Genomic DNA, 20,254 nt, shown 5'->3' with positions numbered 1-20,254 from the left:
GAGAGAGAGAGAGAGAGAGAGAGAGAGAGAGAGAGAGGTGCTGTCTCAAACAATAAGGTACAGAGTAACTGAAGACACCTAACATGACCTTTGCCCTCTACACACAAGTACACACACACACAGTATGGCAGTGCATGCCTATAATCCTGGACTAAGGAGGAGGGAGCAGGAAGAGAAAAACTTCCAGGATTTTGAGGCTAGTCTGGGCTATATAAAACCCTATGTCAGGGGCTGGAGAGATGGCTCAGTGGTTAAGAGCATTGCCTGCTCTTCCAAAGGTCCTGAGTTCAATTCCCAGCAACCACATGGTGGCTCACAACCATCTGTAAAGAGGTCTGGCGCCCTCTTCTGGCCTTCAGGCACACACACAGACAGAATATTGTATACATAATAAACAAATAAATATTTAAAAAAAAATAAAACCCTATGTCAAAAAGAGCAACAAAATGAGTTAAAGGTCACCTTCAAACACTAAGAAAATACAGAATAACCCAAAATAAGTATAAAGACAAAGTCAGAATTATGAAGCAGGAAATAAACCATTCACAGAGTTCATAAAACTATCCAACAAGCCAAAAACTAATTTTAGGAGAGAATTATTAGTAAAAACAAAAAATTAAATAAAAATGTCAAATGACTCTGATCAAGAAAAACTTAGTTCCAAAGGATCTGACTCCCTCAGGCAAAGGCAACAGGCATACATGTGGTAACATACACACTTGTAGGCAAAACATTCATACGTATAACAATTGGATCTAAAACCAGACAAGCAAAAAAAAAAAAATTTAAGTAGGGGCTGGAGAGATGGCTCAGAGGTTAAGAGCACTGGCGTTGCTCTTCCAAAGGTCCTGAGTTCAAGTCCCAGGAACCACATGGTGGCTCAAAATCATCTGTAATGAGGTCTGCTGCCCTCTTCTGGCCTGCATTCAAACATGTAGGCAGACTATAGTATACACAATAAATAAACAAATCGTTTTTAAAAATTCATCCAGATTTTAAAATTTTCAAGTAAAATATTTATTACCTCTGATCGCTGTCTACCCTTCCACAGTGGTTTGAAAGAGAATAAATATTGCCCAGAGACTCAAGTATTTCAACACTTGATCTACAGTCTATAGTGCTGTTTAGGCAAGATTAGGAGGCGCGTCACAGTTGAGAGTTTAAAGCCTCCTGCCATTTGAGTTTGCCCTCTCTGCTTCATGCTTGTGGTTGAAGAAGTGAGCACTTAGCTTTCTGATCCTGCCACCATGCTTGCTGCTTGCTCCCATGCCTCCCAACCATGATAGACTCAAGAACTATTAAGCCAAAATCAATTCTTTTTTGCTGTGATAAAGACCATGTCCAAAAGCAACTTGCGGAGTATCTTAATCAGTGCTCTATTGCTGTGAAGAGACACCATAACCAAGGCAACTCTTACAAAACAAAGCATTTAACTGCGGCTTGTTTAGTCCATGACCATGGGGCACAAAGCAGACAGGCACAGTGCTGGGGCAGTAGCTGAGAGCTCTGCTTTACAACTGACCAGCAGGGAGGGAGGGAGGCAGAAAGAGAGACAGACAGACTGGGCCTGGCCCACACCTCAACAATGGCAACACTTGGGGCTGGAGAGATGAGTCAGAGGTTTAAGAACACTGACTGTTCTTTCAGAGGTCCTGAGTTCAATTCCCAGCAACCACATTGTGGCTCACAACCATCTATAATGAGATCTGGTGCCTTCTTCTGGCCTGTAAACATACATGCAGACAGACGCTGTGTACATAATAAATAATCTTCAAAAAACTTTAATGTCTATAGATTTCCTAATTATTAAAAAAACAAAACAAAACAAAACAAGGCCACACTTCCTAATACTTCACAGTTTCACTAACTGGTAACAATATATTTAAATATCTGAGCCTATGGAGGCCATTGTGGTTCAAACCCCCCTCCCCCCCCCCCAGAGAATAAGGCTTATTTTAGCTACAATTGGAGTTCAGCATGACAGGAAGTCAGGGCAGGTGCTGAAGCAGGAACTGACATAGAGGTCATGGAGGAATACTGCTTACTGGCTTACTCCTCCTGGCCCACTCAGTCTGCTTTCTTACACAACTCAGGACCACCTGCCTACGGATGGCATCCCCAGTGGGCTCCCACATCAGTCATTAATCAAAAAAATGCCCCACAGACTTCCCTAACAACCAATCTGATGGAGCATTTTCTCAATTGAGGTTCCTTTTTTCCAGATGACTCTAGCTTGGGTCAAGCTGACAAAAACTAGCCAGTATAGAACAAGACCATTTCTAAGGTCCATGGCATCTACAGTCAGGAGGGAGAGGTGCAGGGAGGGATGCTCTGGCTGAGCTCACTTTATCCTTTTTATTCAGCCCACGGGATGGTATTGCCCACATTTCAAAGTGAACTTTCCCTCCTCATCTAAATCACTCAGGAAATACCTCACAGACACTCAGAGGTTTGTATTTTCAAGCTGATTCTAAATCTTCTTAAGTTGACCATAAAGACTGACCATCACAGGCCAGGCACGTCTGTCAAGTCTGACCACTTGAATTTGATCCCTGGAACTCATACAGAACCAACTCTTGAAAGTTATTTTCTGACCTCTAAATGTGTGCCACGGCATGTGTGCGTGCACATGTGCGTGTGTGCACACGCGCGTACACACACACACAGACACTCATTTTTAAAAAGAAAAAAATTTTTTTAAAGATTTATTTATTTATTTACACAGTATCCTGCCCGTAGGCCAGAAGAGGGCATCAGACCTCATTACAGATGGTTGTGAGCCACCATGTGGTTGCTGGGAATTGAACTCAGGACCTTTGGAACAGTCAATGCTCTTAACCACTGAGCCATCTCTCCAGCCCCAAGGAAAAAATTTTTAAAATACCGCAAGCTCACTGAAATTTATGGTAGACCTGGCAACTTCCTAAAGAATAAAGAACCTATTTCTGATTTCTACTTGTATGTCATGTTACTTCATTTTTTTTTTTAAATCTTTGTGTGGCCAGGTGTGGTGGCACACACATTTAAACCTAGTACATGAAAGGCAGAGGCAAGTGGATCTCTATGAGTTTGAGGTCAAACTGGTCTACATAGTGAGTTCCAAGCCAGTCATGACTATATAGTGAGACCCAGTCTCACAAAACATATATATACAAAACAAAAACAAATCTTTATGTGTATGCATCAGGCTAGCTGGCCCAACAGCTGGGAGGATTTCCTCTCACCTCCTCCCATCTCATTGCAGAAGCACTGTGATTACGCACTAACATCTGGTTTTCTGTGGCTTCTGGGAATCCAAACTCAGTTCTCACACTCTCCTGGCAAGCACTTTACCCACTGGGCCATCTGCCCAGCCCTCTCTTGCAAATTTCTTCTCCTTCTTCTCCCAAATAAAGGAACTTCCAAAGGCTCAATCCTGTTGCTTCAGTTCTCTTGTCCATACTCTTAGTTCGAATATGAACTGTTTCTCCCCAGTGGTCCCTGTGTGAGGGCTTGCTCCTAAGCTGGTGTTATTGTGAGAAGGTTCTAGAAATCTCAGGAGGTAGATCTAGCTGGAGGAAGTAGGTGGCTAAGGTTGGTTCCTCTGAGGCACCTTGTCCCTGGCCCCTTCCTGCCTTTCTCCTGTAGGTTACAAGATAAAGAAGCTTCCCACACACACCTACCCCTTGAGGTTCTGCCTTAGCACAAGCCCAGATCAGTACAGCACAGACAACAGTACTAATGTTCAGAAACTATTAGGGAAATAAGGCCTTCCTCTCTTAGGCTGCTTCTACCTGGTGTTTGGTCACAGCAAGGATAGATCGATCAACCTTAATGCTCTTCCTCAACTGTTTCTCACACTCAAAACATTTTCACTTCCACAGGTAACTGATAAACACCACTGCTTTACTGCAGAATAATAGTACGGTTTTCTACACTTGTTCTTACTGGATTTTCAGGGTTACTTATTCTCTGGCTACTTGAGGCAGTTCAATTCTGAGGTGCTTGGTTGGATATGAGGAGGCAGACAAGCTAAGACACATACCTGTATTGCTCAAGGAGATTCTGGGATTTGGAGATATCTCTGGCCACCTTTGCTTGGTTCCTCAAAGAGCCCTGGTATGCCCACCTTGTCATGCACATCACAAAAAACTTCAGAATGTGGTCTGTCTGAAATGTCTAATAGGTGAAACTTTCTAAACAGGACTCCATCCAGAAATAAGACCAGCAATAGACAGATGGGACCATGAGAAATTTACAGATGCTCTACAGCAAAGGAAACAGTTAACTGAAAATATTCGCTAGATATACATCTGATGGATGGTTAATATCTAGAGTACACAAAGAACTCAAAAAAGTAAAGAAAAAAATTTTTTTAAATTTTTAAAAAAGTAATCAGTTGGGCACTCAGGAGGCAGAGGCAGGAGTATCTCTGTGAGTTCCAGGCCAGCCTGGTCTACACAGTGAGTTCCAGGGCAGCCAAGGCTACCTAAAAAAAAAAAAAAAAAGCCGGGTAGCCCAGACTAGCTTCAAACTTATTATATAGCAAAGAATTGATGTGGGAGTGTCATATATCAATCTGTTGATTTCATTGGCTGAGCAATAAAGAAACTGCTTGGCTTAGCTTAGAGCATAGATGGGAGGAGGAAACAGAATAGAATTCTGGGCGGAAGAGGAAGTGAGGTCAGACTCTGCTCTGCTCCCGGAGAGACCCGACAGCTCTGCTCTGGAGCAGAGACGCCATGCTTGCCATGCTACACTCTCCCAGGATGGACGAAGGCTAGAATCTTCCCGGTAAGCGCACCTTGGGGTGCTTACACACATCATTAGAAATGGGCTAGTCCAGGTGCGAGAATTAGCCTGTAAGGGCTAGAGTTCATGGGCCAAGCAGTTCTTTAAATGAATACAGTTTGTGTGTTGTTATTTCGGGCATGAGCTAGCCAAGCGGCCGGGGTGTTGGGGACGCAGCCCCGCCGCTCCTATTTCAACAGATGGCGCCCAAACGTGTGGCCAACTGAATCCACAAACAGCCTGAGAAAGCTTGGGAAAGAGTAAAGCATGTTTGTTTTCTTGGTAGCAACAATTTTTCGGGTCTGCTTCGCTTGCTAGAGGCAAGCAAGTGCTCTCATCTAAGAGAGGCTTCCTGACTCAGCTTCAGCTGCAAAACCCTGCAGCTCATTAAGAGGTCCTGCCACGAAACACTTAAACGGTGTTGGTGAAAAGCTGAACGCATGCTTTTCGGTTTTCAGCCGTAGCAGGAAAAAAGTTGTGCTGTTTAAAAATGCCGGCTTTCTGGGCCGTCCTGCCAGGGCAAACTCTGACTGAGGCAGGAGGGCCGGCTACAGAGAGAGGACTTGACTGTTGTCTGTTGTAGCTCGCTTGCTGGCAGGGACCTTGAAACGCCATAGAATTGTGCCTATAAACGCGGCTACAGCCTGTATCTCCGCCATGAGGCTGGAAAGCTAAGGAATGGACTGGATCTAGCTGGCAAAGCCACGGCTTTAATCCTACTCATATTGCTCAGTAATTTAAAGGCTCCTGTGGTCAGAAAAACAGAGAGAGATACAGTAAAGAGATTCAAAGATAAAGAAAATGTTTAAATGATTTACAGTGTGTTAAAAATATATGCAAGCTAAAAGTTAAAAGTTCTTAAAAAAAAGTAAGAAAAAGAGAAGTTGTGTGTGGTAGTACACGCCTTTAATCCCAGTGCCTAGAAGGCAGAGACAAACAGATCTCTGTGAGTTCAAGGTGTGGTAGCAAACACCTTTAATCCCAATGCCTGGGAGGCAGAGACAGGCAGATCTCTGAGAGTTCAAGGACAGCCTGGTCTACAGAGTTATTCCAGGACAGAGATACAGAGAATATAAAATGAAAGTAAAAATAAACTTAATAGAGGTTAAAATAAAGCTCACAAAGATGGAAAATACACAGAGAATCTTGATACTGTATGCTATTATGCTCTCTTTGAATTGTTTGAATGCTGAGGAAGGAGCAACAGATGCTAAAAGATATTTGTTTATAAATGCTGCTGAACTAATCCAACGTAGAGATTTTAATGCCTTGGCTTTGATATTTGGATCTAAGGACGTGATGCTTTCAAAAGGAGTTTCTTATTTTGTTTTCACAGAGGATGAGACCCTGTTCATTTCTTCTATTCCGATATGGTATGATGGACCACGCCCTCCTGAACGGTTGCTGTGAATACCTTCAAAAAATTGCTTCGCTCAACTTCCAACTGAGATGAAACTAGCACACAGGTTATACCACAAAAGACCTAATTAACAGCGCCCCCATTCAGCAGGAAGCAGTTTGGAGAGAAAAAACTACGCCCATGTTCCCAAATATTGTTTACAAATGTTCTTTTACATTTAAAGGGGGATATGATATAGATATGAATAATTTGCATTGGTATGGATTTTAAGGTCAATTTTGTTATATGCATTTTTGATCTTGATTAAGGTATTGTGTTGTGTAGTTCATTTTAAAATGTAATGTATAATTAGGAAATATAAGTTGTTAATGAATAATCATTAATAATAGTTAAGTTTGTAGTCATGTTAGTTAAGATTTTCTAGATGTGCATACATATATTTTAGATAGGCATTCTTCATATTTTTCAAAGATTATAGAATATGGCATTTTAAATGTTTTAATAACTTAGGACTTCTCATGACAATGAGACACTCTGCTCCTGGCATCACCAATCTACTTCAAGAGGAAGATGGGCATCGAAGAGGATCCTTATGGAGTTTGATAGCCATTTGGCAAGAAACTGCTCTTGCCTGGACTATTGCATAAACTGGACACAGAGAACCCGCAGAGAGAGGACTGCTGAACTTGCCTAAAGGTGAGATGATCTTTCGGGGTTCCTGCTTCATGAAAGAGTCTGCAAGACATTCTTCAGGACAAGCAGATAGTGACTGCCTTTGAAATTTCCTGCATTGTGGAAATGTCTGCTGGAAACTATGGGCCTGTAGGCCGAAGATGGATGCCCCAACGGTACAGAGGAACTTTGGGTGACTGTCCAGGCAGCGAGATGTCTCTGTCATTTCTAGAGCTTTGGATGTTAAGTTAAAGCCTTCTTTTTTTTTTTTTTTTTTTTAAACAGAAAAAGGGGAAGTGATGTGGGAGTGTCATATATCAATCTGTTGATTTCATTGGTTAAGTTATAATAAACCAACTGCTTGGCCTCAGCTTGGAACATAGATGGGAGGAGTAAACAGAATAGAATTCTGGGCGGAAGAGGAAGTGAGGTCAGACTCTGCTCTGCTCCCGGAGAGACCCGACAGCTCTGCTGGAGCAGAGACGCCATGCTCAGCTCTCCCAGGCAGCTGCAACCCACGATGGACTTAGGCTAGAATCTTTCCGGTAAGCGCACCTTGGGGTGCTTACACACATCATTAGAAATGGGCTAGACCAGGTGCGAGAATTAGTCTGTAAGGGCTAGAGTTCATGGGCCAAGCTGTTCTTTAAATGAATACAGTTTGTGTGTTGTTATTTCGGGCATGAGCTAGCCAAGCGGCCGGGGTGTTGGGGACGCAGCCCCGCTGCTCTTATTTCAACAAAGAATGACCTTAACTTTCTAATCCTTCTGCCATTACCCCCCCAAGTGCTAAGATTATAGGCATACATTATACCCCTTTATGGGTGTTTGGGTTGGAACCTTATAAATAGTAGGCAAGCATGTTACCAACCTACATCTTAGGTCCAGTACCAGCATTTTGAAACCTGGTATCTAAATTATGAGACAAAGCTACCAGAGAATATAAAAACTTATCCTCCGGCTAAGGGTGTATCTCCAGTGGTAGAAAGCATATTAGTATGCACAAAGCCCACACACCTTCAAATAAAACCACCTTCCCAACCACAAAAAAAAAAAAATCATAGAAGAATATTTGCGTGCTAAAATGTTTCCTTGCTTTCTTTAAACCACAACTGTTGAGAATGCTACAGAGGTTGCATGACAAGCTATAAGTGTTAAATAATAAATGCATAACCAGAAACATGAATAAATGAGTATTTCAGGACCAGATGGTTGCACTGGGTTCTTTTAGCTTGCAAGTTTACTGCTCCTTTCAAGTTGGCATTTGAATTGCCAGTCTAGAAAAATACTAACAGAAAAAAAATCAGAATTCTTTCTTAATATCAAGGAGCAGAGAGACAGTGTGTGTGTGTGTATGTGTGTGTGTGTGTGTGTGCATGCTCATGTTATGAAGATATATGCACATGAAGGTCAGAATTCCAACTGTTTCTCTACTTATTTTAAGATTTATTTTATGTGTGTGAATGTTTGTCTTACACGTATATATGTGCACTGTGTGCATGCCTAGTGCCTGTGGAGGCCAGAAGATGATACTGGATCCTCTGGAACTGGAGTTACAGATGGCTGTAAACCACCATGTAGGTGCTGGGAACCAAACCCAGGTATTCTGCAAAAGGAGTAAGTGCTCTTAACCACTGAAACATCTCTCCAGCTCTTCCATCTTATTTCTTTCCTTTGTGTGTGTGTGTGGGGGGGGGGTGTTGTTATTGTGGGATTTTGTTTGTTTGTTTTTCAAGACAGAATTTCTCTGTGTAGCCCTGACTGACCTACACTCACTTTGTAGATTAGGTTGGCCTCAAACTCATAGAAATCTGCCTGCCTCTGCTTCCCAAGTGCTGGGATTAAAGGCATGCGCCACCACCACCAGGCTCCACCCGATTTCTTAAGACAGGGATTGCCGCTGAACCTGAAGCTTGTCTTTTGGGGTAGACTGGTTAACCAACAAGCCCCCCTGGATCCTCCTGTTTCTACTCCTAAGAGTTGGAGAAACAGGTGTGGCCACCATGCCCAGCTTTTCATGTGGGTTCTAGTGATCCAAACTCAGCTCAGGCCGTCATGTTGGCATACCAAGTATTTTCCCACTGAGCATCTTCCCACACCCAGGGATTCAAACTCTAGTTTCAGCAAGTACCTGACAAGACAGTAAACATCTTTGAACCTCAGTTTCTTCATTAAAAATGGAAGTGTGGGGGCTGGAGATACGTCTCAGTGGCTAAACAATTTTGATCCCAGCATCCATGTCAGGTCGTTTACAACTAACTGCCCATAACTCCAGCTCCAGGGGATCTGACACACTTTCCTGTCCTCCTTAGGGTATCCACACGTGTGGTACACACTCACACTTACACACACACATACACACACAAAAATATTTTTTAAATAAATGGAAGTATAATACTTATGATTTTTGTAAATATTAAACAAGATAATGTATAAAAGTTAACTTGGTATCTAGCACGAAGAACTGAATAGCTCTTAGGTATATGAAAGAATCAACAAGCAACTCTTAAATAGGCTGTTATATACAGACATTATTATAAGTCCTTTACATATTTTACCTTAGCATATCTTCAACTTCATAAGTATTAGTTCTTTTGCTTTTTAATTTTTTAAAATTACATTTATGTATTTACTGGAGGGGCAGCCACAGCCCATGTGTGCATATTAGAGGACAATTTTCAGGAGCTGATTCTCTCCTTTCATCATGGAAATCCCAGAAGTGAAACTCAGGCTGCCAGAATCGGGGGCAAGCCTCTTTGCTGGCTGAGCCATCTGACATAAGTACTATTTCAAATTTCCACTTTTACAGATAAAGAAATGGAAGCAGAGTCAAATTATTTGACCAATGTTAGAACATTTATAGTGGCAGTTGAAATTCAAATCCAGACAGTGAATCTCTAGATTCTCTATTGTGTAACTGTACACACACACACACACACACACACACACACAAATAAATGTATACATAAGTTTCTTCTCTCATGTAACAAACACCTAATGGGTTTTCTCTAGGTGACAGAGCTGTGCTAGATACTGATGAGACAGAAACAAACACGGGGAAGCAGAGAAGGTATAAGTCCGCAGTCTGAGATATTCAGTACTTTTGGAGAGCCAGTTACTTCTGTAGAGCAGACTTCAGAGCTAAACAAAGGACAGTCTAACCTAAGCAGGTGACAAACTAAGGAAGGCCTATTGTTAAGGATGTCTGCAGGATCTTAAATTAACACACATAAGTCTACACTCTTCAGGATCCACCTGCCTCTGCCTCCTGAGTGCTGGGCGGAGATGAAGGCGCGTGACAGCAGAGCTGGCCACCACCTGCCCTCCCTTTTTCCTGTTCCTTCTCCCTAGGGCAACTGAAGGTCATTAAGCTGCCTGTGTAGCTTGTATCTGAAGTCAAATACTTCTTTTCGTGGTCACTGATGTTTCATTTACCCTGACCTTTAAAGTTCTATACTCATTAGTACTTTACAATCAAAACTAAACTCTAAGTTCCATTCAGCCATACATAACAGCTATCAGATCATGCGTTGGCAAACTTTCTGTTTGGGGTCAGACAGCAATTATAACAATAGGGGTCTGAGGCCTTGTGGTCTCCAGTAGCTGCTCAGCCTGGCCACTGTAGCACAAAGCAGCCATCAAAAATAAATTAACACTGCACGCAACGTCATCACTGTGGTCTTTGGGTATTCACCACACTCCTACTTGACCAACCATGCTGTAACATCCACGCTTGCTGCTCACACTGATGGATTCCCAGGGGGCAGCAGCTACCTGAAAGATGTTTCCTTTTAGTGTCTATTAAGAACTGATGGTCCTCTAACCTATCTACTGCTGACATCCCTCAAGTTGTTAGCTCTTCAACACTCAGGCACAGAAAATGAGAAATTAGGGAACTAAAAAAAAAAAAAAAACTAAGACAGACTAAAAATAACAGACTTGGGTTTTCATAACCTAACACTGGTTTGTTTCTTCGTGAAATGAGCTAAATTGTTTTTATAATAAAAACATGAGTTAAAACCATCTCTGTTATTAAAGCACAGCTGTATATAAATTTAGTGTTTATTATATTTCATGTGTAACCCAGCTGTGTTTTGATTCATAAATATTTTAGATCCTCTTTTCATAATCTTGTTAACAGAGAACAGAAAACACTGTATACAATACTTCTTTCAAGTATACATAAATAATGAATAAATGCCTCATAAATGATTGCATATAAAAAAATGAGCCAGGTTTGGCGGCTCAATTTTGTAATCCCACCCCTGGGGAAGTAGAGGCAAGAGGATCAAGAGTTCAAACTCATCCATGGCTACTTAGCAAGAATGAGGCCAGCCTGAGCAATGACAATCAGGAACTGGAGCCTAAGTATGAAGACCTTGGCTCCCTGAAGACATACCCTCCCAGGATACCATCCCCCCCCCCCAGTAGTTACCTCCTCCAGAGTAAACAAACAAATACAAGAAACCAGGACATAGAAAACTAAGAAGCAAGGTAAAAATAAACGGTGAGAGTTTTCATGATTTGAGCCCCTATGGGTCCTTACTCTGTGTTTCTTGCTTAAAATAGTGTTTTTCATCAAACAGCTATAGGCTCAAAGCCTGGAAGAGCTCCATTTTCATCTCCAGTCCAAAGCCAGGAAAAGACATATATCTCAGCTCATCACTCAGGCAGGAACTTCTCTCTTGCCAAAGGGTTGAGGCTTGATTGGTTGAAGGTTATCCATATTAAGAGGGCTACTCTACCTAACTCAGTCCATTAATTCAATTTAAAATACACTCTAACACATCCAGAGTAATATCTGACCAATTATCTGATAGCTCATGACCCAGGTGATGGGTTGATAGGGCATAAAATTAATTACTACACCCCAGACTCTGAAAAGGCAGTTGGAAAAATTCCAATATTCATTTGATTTTTCACTGATACTGGAAATCAAAGCCAAGACCATGTACATACTAAACAAGCACTCTATCACTGAGATGCATCCCTAGCTCCAACTTCCATCCTTGCTGTTTTACAGCCTCTGTCTATGCCTACATACTCAGTGATGGGTTTCATTTTTGTATTTTCAAACATTTTATTTCAATATTCTTTATTCTTATCCACCAATCCTTTCTTAATAAAAAGCATTCTTAGGGCTAGAGAGAAGGCTCAGCGGTTAAGAGCATTGCCTACTCTTCCAAAGGTCCTGAGTTCAATTCCCAGCAACCACATGGTGGCTCACAGCTATCTGTAATGAAGTCTGGTGCCCTCTTCTTGTCTGCAGGCATACAAGCAGACAAAATATTGTATACAAAATAAATTAAAAAATTAATAAAAATGTTTGGGGCTGGAGAGATGGCTCAGTGGTTAAGAGCACTGGCTGCTCTTCCAGAGGTCGTGAGTTCAATTCCCAGCACCCACATGGTGTCTCACAACCATCTGTAATGAGATCTGGCGCCCTCTTCTGGTATGTGGGCTTACATGGAGGCATAATATTGTATACATAATAAATAAATCTTAAAAAAAAAGCATTCTTAACAAAACAGGAGTTTTTGGGTTTTTTATTGTTTGTTTGTTTTTGAGACAGGGTTTCTCTGTGTAACCTTGGCTGTCCTAGAACTGTTAGACCAGGGTGGCCTGGAACTCACAGAGATTCACCTGCCTCTGCCCCCTTGGATCCACATCCAGGAAGATTACTGTGAGTTTGAGGCCACCCTGCCCTACAAATTGAGTTCCAGGAAAACCAGAGCTATAAACACAGAGAAATCCTGTCCTGAAAAAACAAAAACAACAAAAAGAACCCGTGTTCACGCCCCAGGACTCTTCCTCAAAGAAAAGAAATACTGTAAACACCACAGATGAAGTAACACTTTACAATGGATTTGATTAAAACTTTATCAAACATTTTGGAAGGCACAAACCATATTCAAACCAAAATACATATGAGCCCAACTTTTAAAAACTAAGTTTATGGCTAGAAAGATGGCCCAGCAATTAAGAGCACCTGCTATTCTTCCAGGAGTCAGATTTGATTCCCAGCAGTCACACGGCAGCTCACAGCTGTCTGTAACCCAGGCAATCTGATGCAAGCAAAATAGCCATACACATAAAATTAAATGAAAGATAAATATATTTAATTATATTGAAATTAAATGCTCAATGAAAGACAAAAATAGTATTTTAAGACATGAGACTGTCAGATATGGTAGTGCAGTCCTTTAACCACAGCATTTAGTTAACAGATTTGAGTCAATGTAAGTTAAAAGCCAGCCCTGTCTATACAGTAAGTGTGAGGCTAGCCAAGAACACACATGCTTGCATACTCATGTACCCCACAGGGAAGGGGGACTATAGGTGGTTCAGAGGCAGAATGTTTGCCCAGCATGGTCAAGACCCTGGATTTCATTGCCAACATTGTAACAATAAAAAAAAACAAAACAAGTAGAAGTTACATGAATGAGATCTCTCAAAGTAGCTTAAATCATACCTGGTAGTTCACAGTTTATGAAATCCCAGCACACAGAAGGTTGAAGAGGAGAATCAGTGAAAGTGTGGTGCTACACACCTGCAATCAACACTCAGAAGTGGGGGCAGGTGGATCTCTAGGAGTTCAAGGCCAGTCAGGGTTACATGGGGAACCCCTATCTTAAAAAAGCAGGAAGAACCAGAGAACACACCATAAACAACTACTAACTCTGCAGTGGTTCTGACCATCAGGAAAGTCCTAGGAAAGAAGATGAGACATCACCACTCACCTTGAACACTTCAGAGAAGAACCCAGATCCTATTTTTTCTCGGCTGAAGTCATCCAAACTCGTCAGTCTGGAAAAGGCACTAATAATTGCACGATATGAAGATGATGAAACTCTTCCCACTTGGATAGTGTTCCCATCCCCTCCACCACCTCCTTCAAACTCTTCCAGACGCTCCACACGTGGGGGAAATCCTGCAATTGAGTTCCGCTTGCTCCGATCCATAATCTCAAGAATTACTTCTTCTTTTAAAGAGGAACTCCACTCATAGTTTTTTTGTTCAGTTTTACTTCTTTTCCAGTGTGACACTACAGAAAAAATACAAAACTTATTTTACTAAAATCATTGATGACTATATGAAAACAAAAACTCAATGCAAAAATGTTTACTTCCTTTTGCATTCTACCTCTGATTTCCAGATCTAAATAATGCTTCTGTGTCTTCTCTTTCAAAACATACACAAAGGCAAGCTGTACATAAAGATCATAGATTACATCCTTTTTTAAAAAAAAATATTTTTAAGCCAGGCTGTGTTGGCACACATCTCTAAGCCCAGCACTCTGGGAAGGAGAGGCAGGTGGATTTCTGAGTTTGAGTAGGCTCCAGGACAGCTAGGGCTAAACAGAGAAACCCTATCTCACCTTGCCCAGATAAGCATTTGGGGTTTTGTTTGTTTGGTTTTTCTTTTTCATTCCTTCCCTTTTTTTTTTTTCTTCTGAGACAGGGTTTCTCTGTAGCTTTGGAGCCTGTCCTGGAACTAGCTATTGTAGACCAGGCTGGCCTTGAACTCATAGAGATCCACCTGCCTCTGCCTCTGAGTGCTGGGGTTAAAGGCGTGCATCACCGCTGCCTGGACAATAAACCCTGTCTCAAAAAACAAAACAAAAATTTATTTTCAATATTTATCTATATGAGTGTTTGCCTACATGTATGTATGTGTATGACGTGCCTGCCTGGTACCCACAATAGTCAGAAAAGGGCTTTAGAGCCCCTGAAACTGGAGTTATGATGGTTGTTGTCCTAGCTAAGTTGTTGTTTTGTTTTTTGGGTTTTTTTTTTAAATCTTGTTTTGTTTTTGTATTTTGAGACAGGGCTTCTCCTTATAGCTGCTCTGGTTGTTCTGGAACTCACAGAGATTTGCTTGCCTCTGCCTCCTGAGTGCTGGGATTAAAGGTGTGCACCACCACCAGGCTAGCTTGTCTTGGCTAGTTTTATATCAATTTGATACATGCTAGACTCACTTGAAAAGGGGTACTCTCAACTGAGAAAACGCCTCCATAAAAATGTACCTGTTGGCCTGTCTTGATGGGAGCCTAGCCAGTTTGGATGTTCACCTTCCTAGACATGGACGGAGGGGGGAGGACCTTGGACTTTCCACAGGGCAGGGAACCATGACTGCTCTTTGGATAGGAGAGGGAGGGGGAGAGGAGTGGGNCACAGGGCAGGGAACCATGACTGCTCTTTGGATTGGAGAGGGAGGGGGAGAGGAGTGGGGGGAGGGGAGAAGAGTGGGGGGAGGGGGAGGGAAATGGGAGGCTGGGAGGAGGCGGAAACTTTTTTTTTCTTATTCTCAATAAAAAAAAATATGTTCAAACTAAAAAAAAAAATGTACCTGTTGGCAAGTCTATAGGGTATTTTCTTAATTACTGACTATTGTGGGTGGTCCCATCCCTGGGCAGGTGGTCCTGGGTTCTATAAAAAGCATACTGAAAGTCATGGAGAACAAGCCAATAAGCAGCACCCCTCCACGGCCTCTGTATTAGCTCCTGCCTCAGGTTCCTGCCCTGATTGAGTTCCTGTCCTGGCTTTCTTAAGTGATAGACTATGATGTAGGACTGTAAACTGAAACAAACCCTTTCCTGCCCAGGTCGTTTTTGGTCAGTAGAAACCTAAGACAACTAGGACCCACGATCTGAGTACCGGGAACCAAACTCAGATCATGTGCAAGCACAACACATGCTGTATCCATTGAGTCATCCCTCCAGCCCCATAGACTACAATCAAAAGAACACAACAGCAATCCATCGCTCTTCAGCCACCCATCCCTTTTGCAGAAAACCAACTGCAAAGGCATGATCTGGGGCAGAGATTACACTAAGTCTGAGAGCTTTATCTACTGCATGCCATTTGATTCTCAAATCATTCATCATAAGGGTTATTATCATTTCACAGAGATCAGGTAACCATACTGTCACTAAGTGACAAAGAAAATTAAAGTGCAAGACTGGTTCAAAGCCTGTGATCCTGCCAATGTCCCTCATGGCCTTACATATTATTATTAATTAGAAAAATTATCCAAAGATAATGCAGGGCATGAGAATTCTTTAATTTCAAGGCCAGTACGGATTGCACAGTGAAACCCTGTCTCTAACACACACACATACACATACAAACACATACAGTCTATAAATTATCAAGCTGCATTGTAGCTCAGTAGTAGAGCACTTACCTGGCTTATGTGAAGCCCTGGGTTTAAATCTCAGCACCATCAAAAAGAAAAAAAAAAAAGGTGCTTTATAAATGAGCTAAAAATTCACTGCTGATTAAAATTGACCACTCAAGACTCTAGGGGCTGGAGAAATGGCTGTGTGGTTAAAAGAATTTGTTATTTTTGCAGAGGATACAAGCTTACAAATTCAGTTCCCAGAACCCACCTGATGATTCACAACCATCTATAGAACTCCAATTCCAGGGGATCTGATGCCTTCTTCTGACTGTAAATCCTGGTCTCTGGCCTCCATCTTTGGGAGCCCCGCCCCTGTACCTCTTGCACCTTGACACCTCCCTGAGGAGGGTCAAGGGGTCAAAGTAGCCCTCCAAACCTTGACCCCTCCCCAGAAGAGGTCAGGACCACTCCTCCAGTCTATTTAAACTACTCCCCGGAAGGTCAACAGGCAATGTCCCGTCTAGTCCCCATCTTTTAATTCGGCTTGACAGAGATTTTTGTGTCCACACAGAGCTCATGTTAGAAAATATTTCTAACACTGACCTCCAAGGGTACACATGATCACATACATGTGGCAAATAATGCTTTTTTTTTTTTTTTTTTGGTTTTTCGAGACAGGGTTTCTCTGTGGTTTTGGAGCCTGTCCTGGAACTAGCTCTTGTAGACTAGGCTGGTCTCACAGAGATCCTCCTGCCTCTGCCTCCCGAGTGTTGGGATTAAAGGCGCGCGCCACCACCGCCTGGCGCAAATAATGCTTTTAAAAAAAAAAGCCTTAAAAATAAAAGCCTGCAGGCTATTGGTTGGTATATGCATAATTAAGAATAAAAGCATGCTGGGCAGTGGTGGTACACTCACTGAGGCAGGTGGAACTCAGTGAGTTCAAGGCCAGCTTGGTATACAAAGCAAGTTTCAGGGCAGCCAGCACTGTTGCACAGAGAAACCCTGTCAAAAAGAAAAGAAAGAAAGGGGGGGCGGGAAAGAAAGAAGGAAGAATGAAAGATCTCTGGGCAGTGGTGGTGCACACCTTTAATCCCAACACTTGAGAAGCAGAGGCAGGCAGCCGCCTTTGAGTTCCAGGCCAGCCTGGTTTACGGAGCTCTAGGACAGCCAAGGCTACACAAAGAAACTCTGCCTGAGGGTGGGGTGGGGGAGGTGGCGAGGTGGGATAATGATTCAGGATCACTTTTTCTGAGAACTTATTACAAGGGTTCTATACAAGATAAACCATTTTTTAATGTGTGCAATTGGGTGGGGTTCATTTGTCTTTTTCAGTATTGTTGCTTTTCACTTGAAACATGCAACATTTGTGAGATGCTTTCGCAAGCCTGATGAACCCACTCACCCCGTGTCTACCTCCACCCATGGAGAATCCTAGAAGCACCCACAGAAGCACCCTATACACAACGCTGCCTCTTACCACAATCAAAAGACAGAACTTTACCCAATATGCTATTCATGGCTGCTTTCCCAAAAATGTAGAACTGGGTTATTTCCACCCTCCCTCCATACCAGTGCCTTCTACAATAGAATCTGTGTAAATCAGGAACTGTTGACCGAGGCCATTTTTTACATTCATATTGGAAAGCGAGAGAAAAAAAGTTACAAGCCTGAAGGAATTCGGTAGGAGGGCAAGGAACCGACTCAGCTTCTCCATGGTGCTGTGCTCTTTAATCACTGGGGCCTAACGCATTCTGTAGGTTTTATAAAAGATCCTTTCTTCTTCAAAATGAAGTTATTGGCCTGGTGGTGGTGTTGCATTTGGGAAGCAGAGGCAGGAGGATCTCTCTGAGTTCGAGGTTAACCTAGTCTACAGAGCAAACTCCAGGACACTCAGAGCTACACAGAAAAACCCTGTCTCAAAAAATTTTTTTGCTTATGCTAGTTCTACCAGAGTCTCCAGAGAAAAAAAATAACCCAAATTCCCAAAAAACAAAAACATCTATGTGCCTTTATTGAACATCTCCTAAGAAGTGGTATCAGGGGGCTAAAGAGATGGTTCAGTGGGTAAGAGCAATGGATGCTCTTCCAGAGGACCCAGGTTCGATTCCAAGCACCCACACGGCAGTCACAAATGTCTGTAACACCTGTTCCATGGGATTGGACACCCTCACACAGACATACATGCAGGTCAAACACCAATGTACATAAATACTTTTAAAAAAAGTGGTATCGAAACCCTGTCTTGAAAAAAAAAGAAGAGTACCACACCAAAAATTTAAGGTTACAAAAACGAAATATTAAATTTTACAACCAGAAGTGTTCGTCAAGTAGTCATCCATTGTAAATCTAGAGAAACAGACAAAAAAGTGAAAACACAAGAAGTAAACGAATAAACCGGGCAGTGGTGGCACACTCAGGAGGCAGAGGAAGGTGGATCTCTATGAGTTTGAATACAGCGTAGTCTACAGAGTGAGTTTCAGGACAGCGGACAGCCAGAGCTACATAGTAAGATCCTGTCTCAAAAAAAAAAAAAAAAAAAAAAAAAAAAAAAGTAAATAAATGGGTTTTGTTTTGCTTTCTTATTTTGTGTTCTGTGATATTTATTTTTCAGTTTTCGGAGAAGCTATTTTGTTCGACACATTCTTATTTATTGGGCTGGGGGCAGACACTGCAGTACCACAGTGCACATGTGGAGGTCAGAAGAATCTGGGCCTCAATCCTCTCACTCTGCCATGTGGGTCCCAGAAATCAAACCCAGGTTTCTGGGCTTGACCACAAGCGCCTTTACCTCTGAAGCAGCTCACCTGCCCAGTAAAAGCTATTTATTAACCAAGTGTGACATGGAGCCAACGAACTGAGGGAGTGTATTTTGTCTGTTATTTGAATAAAAATCAGCTAGGGAGTCAGAGAGGAAAACAAAGCCTGATATATCAGGGTTGGAGACAGGTAGACAGTAACAAATGCCAGGTCACCATGGTCTATACAGTGAATTACTGCCATCCAAGTCTACACCTGTCTCAGACACAAATAAACAAAAACACAAAAACAAAGAAATACCTGAGGAGGCCAGGCATGGTGGTGTACACATGTAAACCCAGGATTAAGCAAGAAAAAGCCTTATAGCAGAAGCCAGTCTATAAGCTACACAGAGAGAGCCTGTACCTCAAAAATAAAACCAGAGATGTCTAAAACCCATAGTTCTCATCTTCTACTTGACCTGGAGCATCAGAATCTCTTTGGAGGAGGCCTGGAGAGTTTAACAGACTCCACAGTGATTCTTATTTATTCCAAAAGCAAGCAGTCCTCAACAGGAGGAAAAATGGAACTGTCTTGTTTCAGGATGTTTTCTTTATGTGTTTGAGTGTTTCGCTTGGATGTATGTCTGTGCACTACTTGCACGTCTGGTGTCTGTGAAGGTTAGACCAGGGCTTTGGATCCCCTAACTGGAGTTAATGGTGGTGTGAGGACCTGACTTTGCAGACTCCATTTTAAAGAGGGGGCATCTTCTTAAGCCATATAATGAGGGGGGGATCTCAGCTCAGATATGTGCTGTGATAGCGCTATTTGAATGGATACCCTGAAAATAGCCAATTAAGGAGCTAGGGAGCAGGGCCATAAACCTTAACGGGGTTCAGATGTTCCTAGGAGGCAGCCTGCCCCTGAAGACACCTTGTCAGTTATTAATGGCTCTTTGTTAGGGTTTTCGTGCCCCAAAACTGACCAATGGTTTCAGAGACTACCTTGCCCTATGCCCTCCTTACCCAATCCCAGGATGACAGGACATGAACGCCCCTTACTATGGCATTTCCCCTTTAAAAGCTCCCCCCTTCCCGGGTTCAGGCTGCACTTCCCTCACCCACTGCATTGGTGTGATAGAGAAATAGTCCAAACTCAAGTTGGAACATTAAAAAACCCTCTTGTGAAGCTAAATAAGAAGGAGAACCCAAAGAAAATCATATAGGCATCCTCCTGGATATTAAACTTCATCAGGTGATGAAAGGAGACAGAGACAGAGACCCACATTGGAGCACCGGACTGAAATCTCAAGGTCCAAATCAGGAGCAGAAGGAGAGAGAGCACGAGCAAGGAACTCAGGACCGCGAGGGGTGCACCCATACACTGAGACAATGGGGATGTTCTATCAGGAACTCACCAAGGCCAGCTGGCCTGGGTCTGAAAAAGCCTGGGTCAAAACTGGTCTCGCTGAACATAGCGGACAAGGAGGACTACTGAGACCTCAAGAACAATGGCAACGGGTTTTTGATTCTACTGGACCTATTGGTTTCGTGGGAGCCTAGGCAGTTTCGTGGATGCTCACCTTACTAGACC

At 42.5% G+C, this 20,254-nt stretch overlaps 1 protein-coding gene across 1 annotated transcript in view; it reads right to left on the bottom strand.

Annotated features, from left to right (window-relative positions):
- The window catches only part of Tesk2 (testis associated actin remodelling kinase 2), a 109,943-nt gene that overhangs the window by 61,051 nt on the left and 28,638 nt on the right, over positions 1-20,254 (bottom strand). The window contains exon 2 of the mRNA XM_050131883.1: positions 13,543-13,847. Coding sequence (XP_049987840.1) covers positions 13,543-13,764 — 222 coding nt within the window. The 5' untranslated portion in view covers positions 13,765-13,847. The remainder of the gene's footprint in view (positions 1-13,542; positions 13,848-20,254) is intronic.

This window comes from Alexandromys fortis, unplaced genomic scaffold, assembly GCF_014885135.2.
Source record: "Alexandromys fortis isolate MF-2015 unplaced genomic scaffold, M_Fortis_MF-2015_v1.1 scaffold_302, whole genome shotgun sequence".
Lineage (NCBI taxonomy): Eukaryota > Metazoa > Chordata > Mammalia > Rodentia > Cricetidae > Alexandromys > Alexandromys fortis.
The sequence above is the reverse complement of the archived record's forward strand: the minus strand, read 5'-3'. Positions and strand labels throughout refer to the sequence as shown.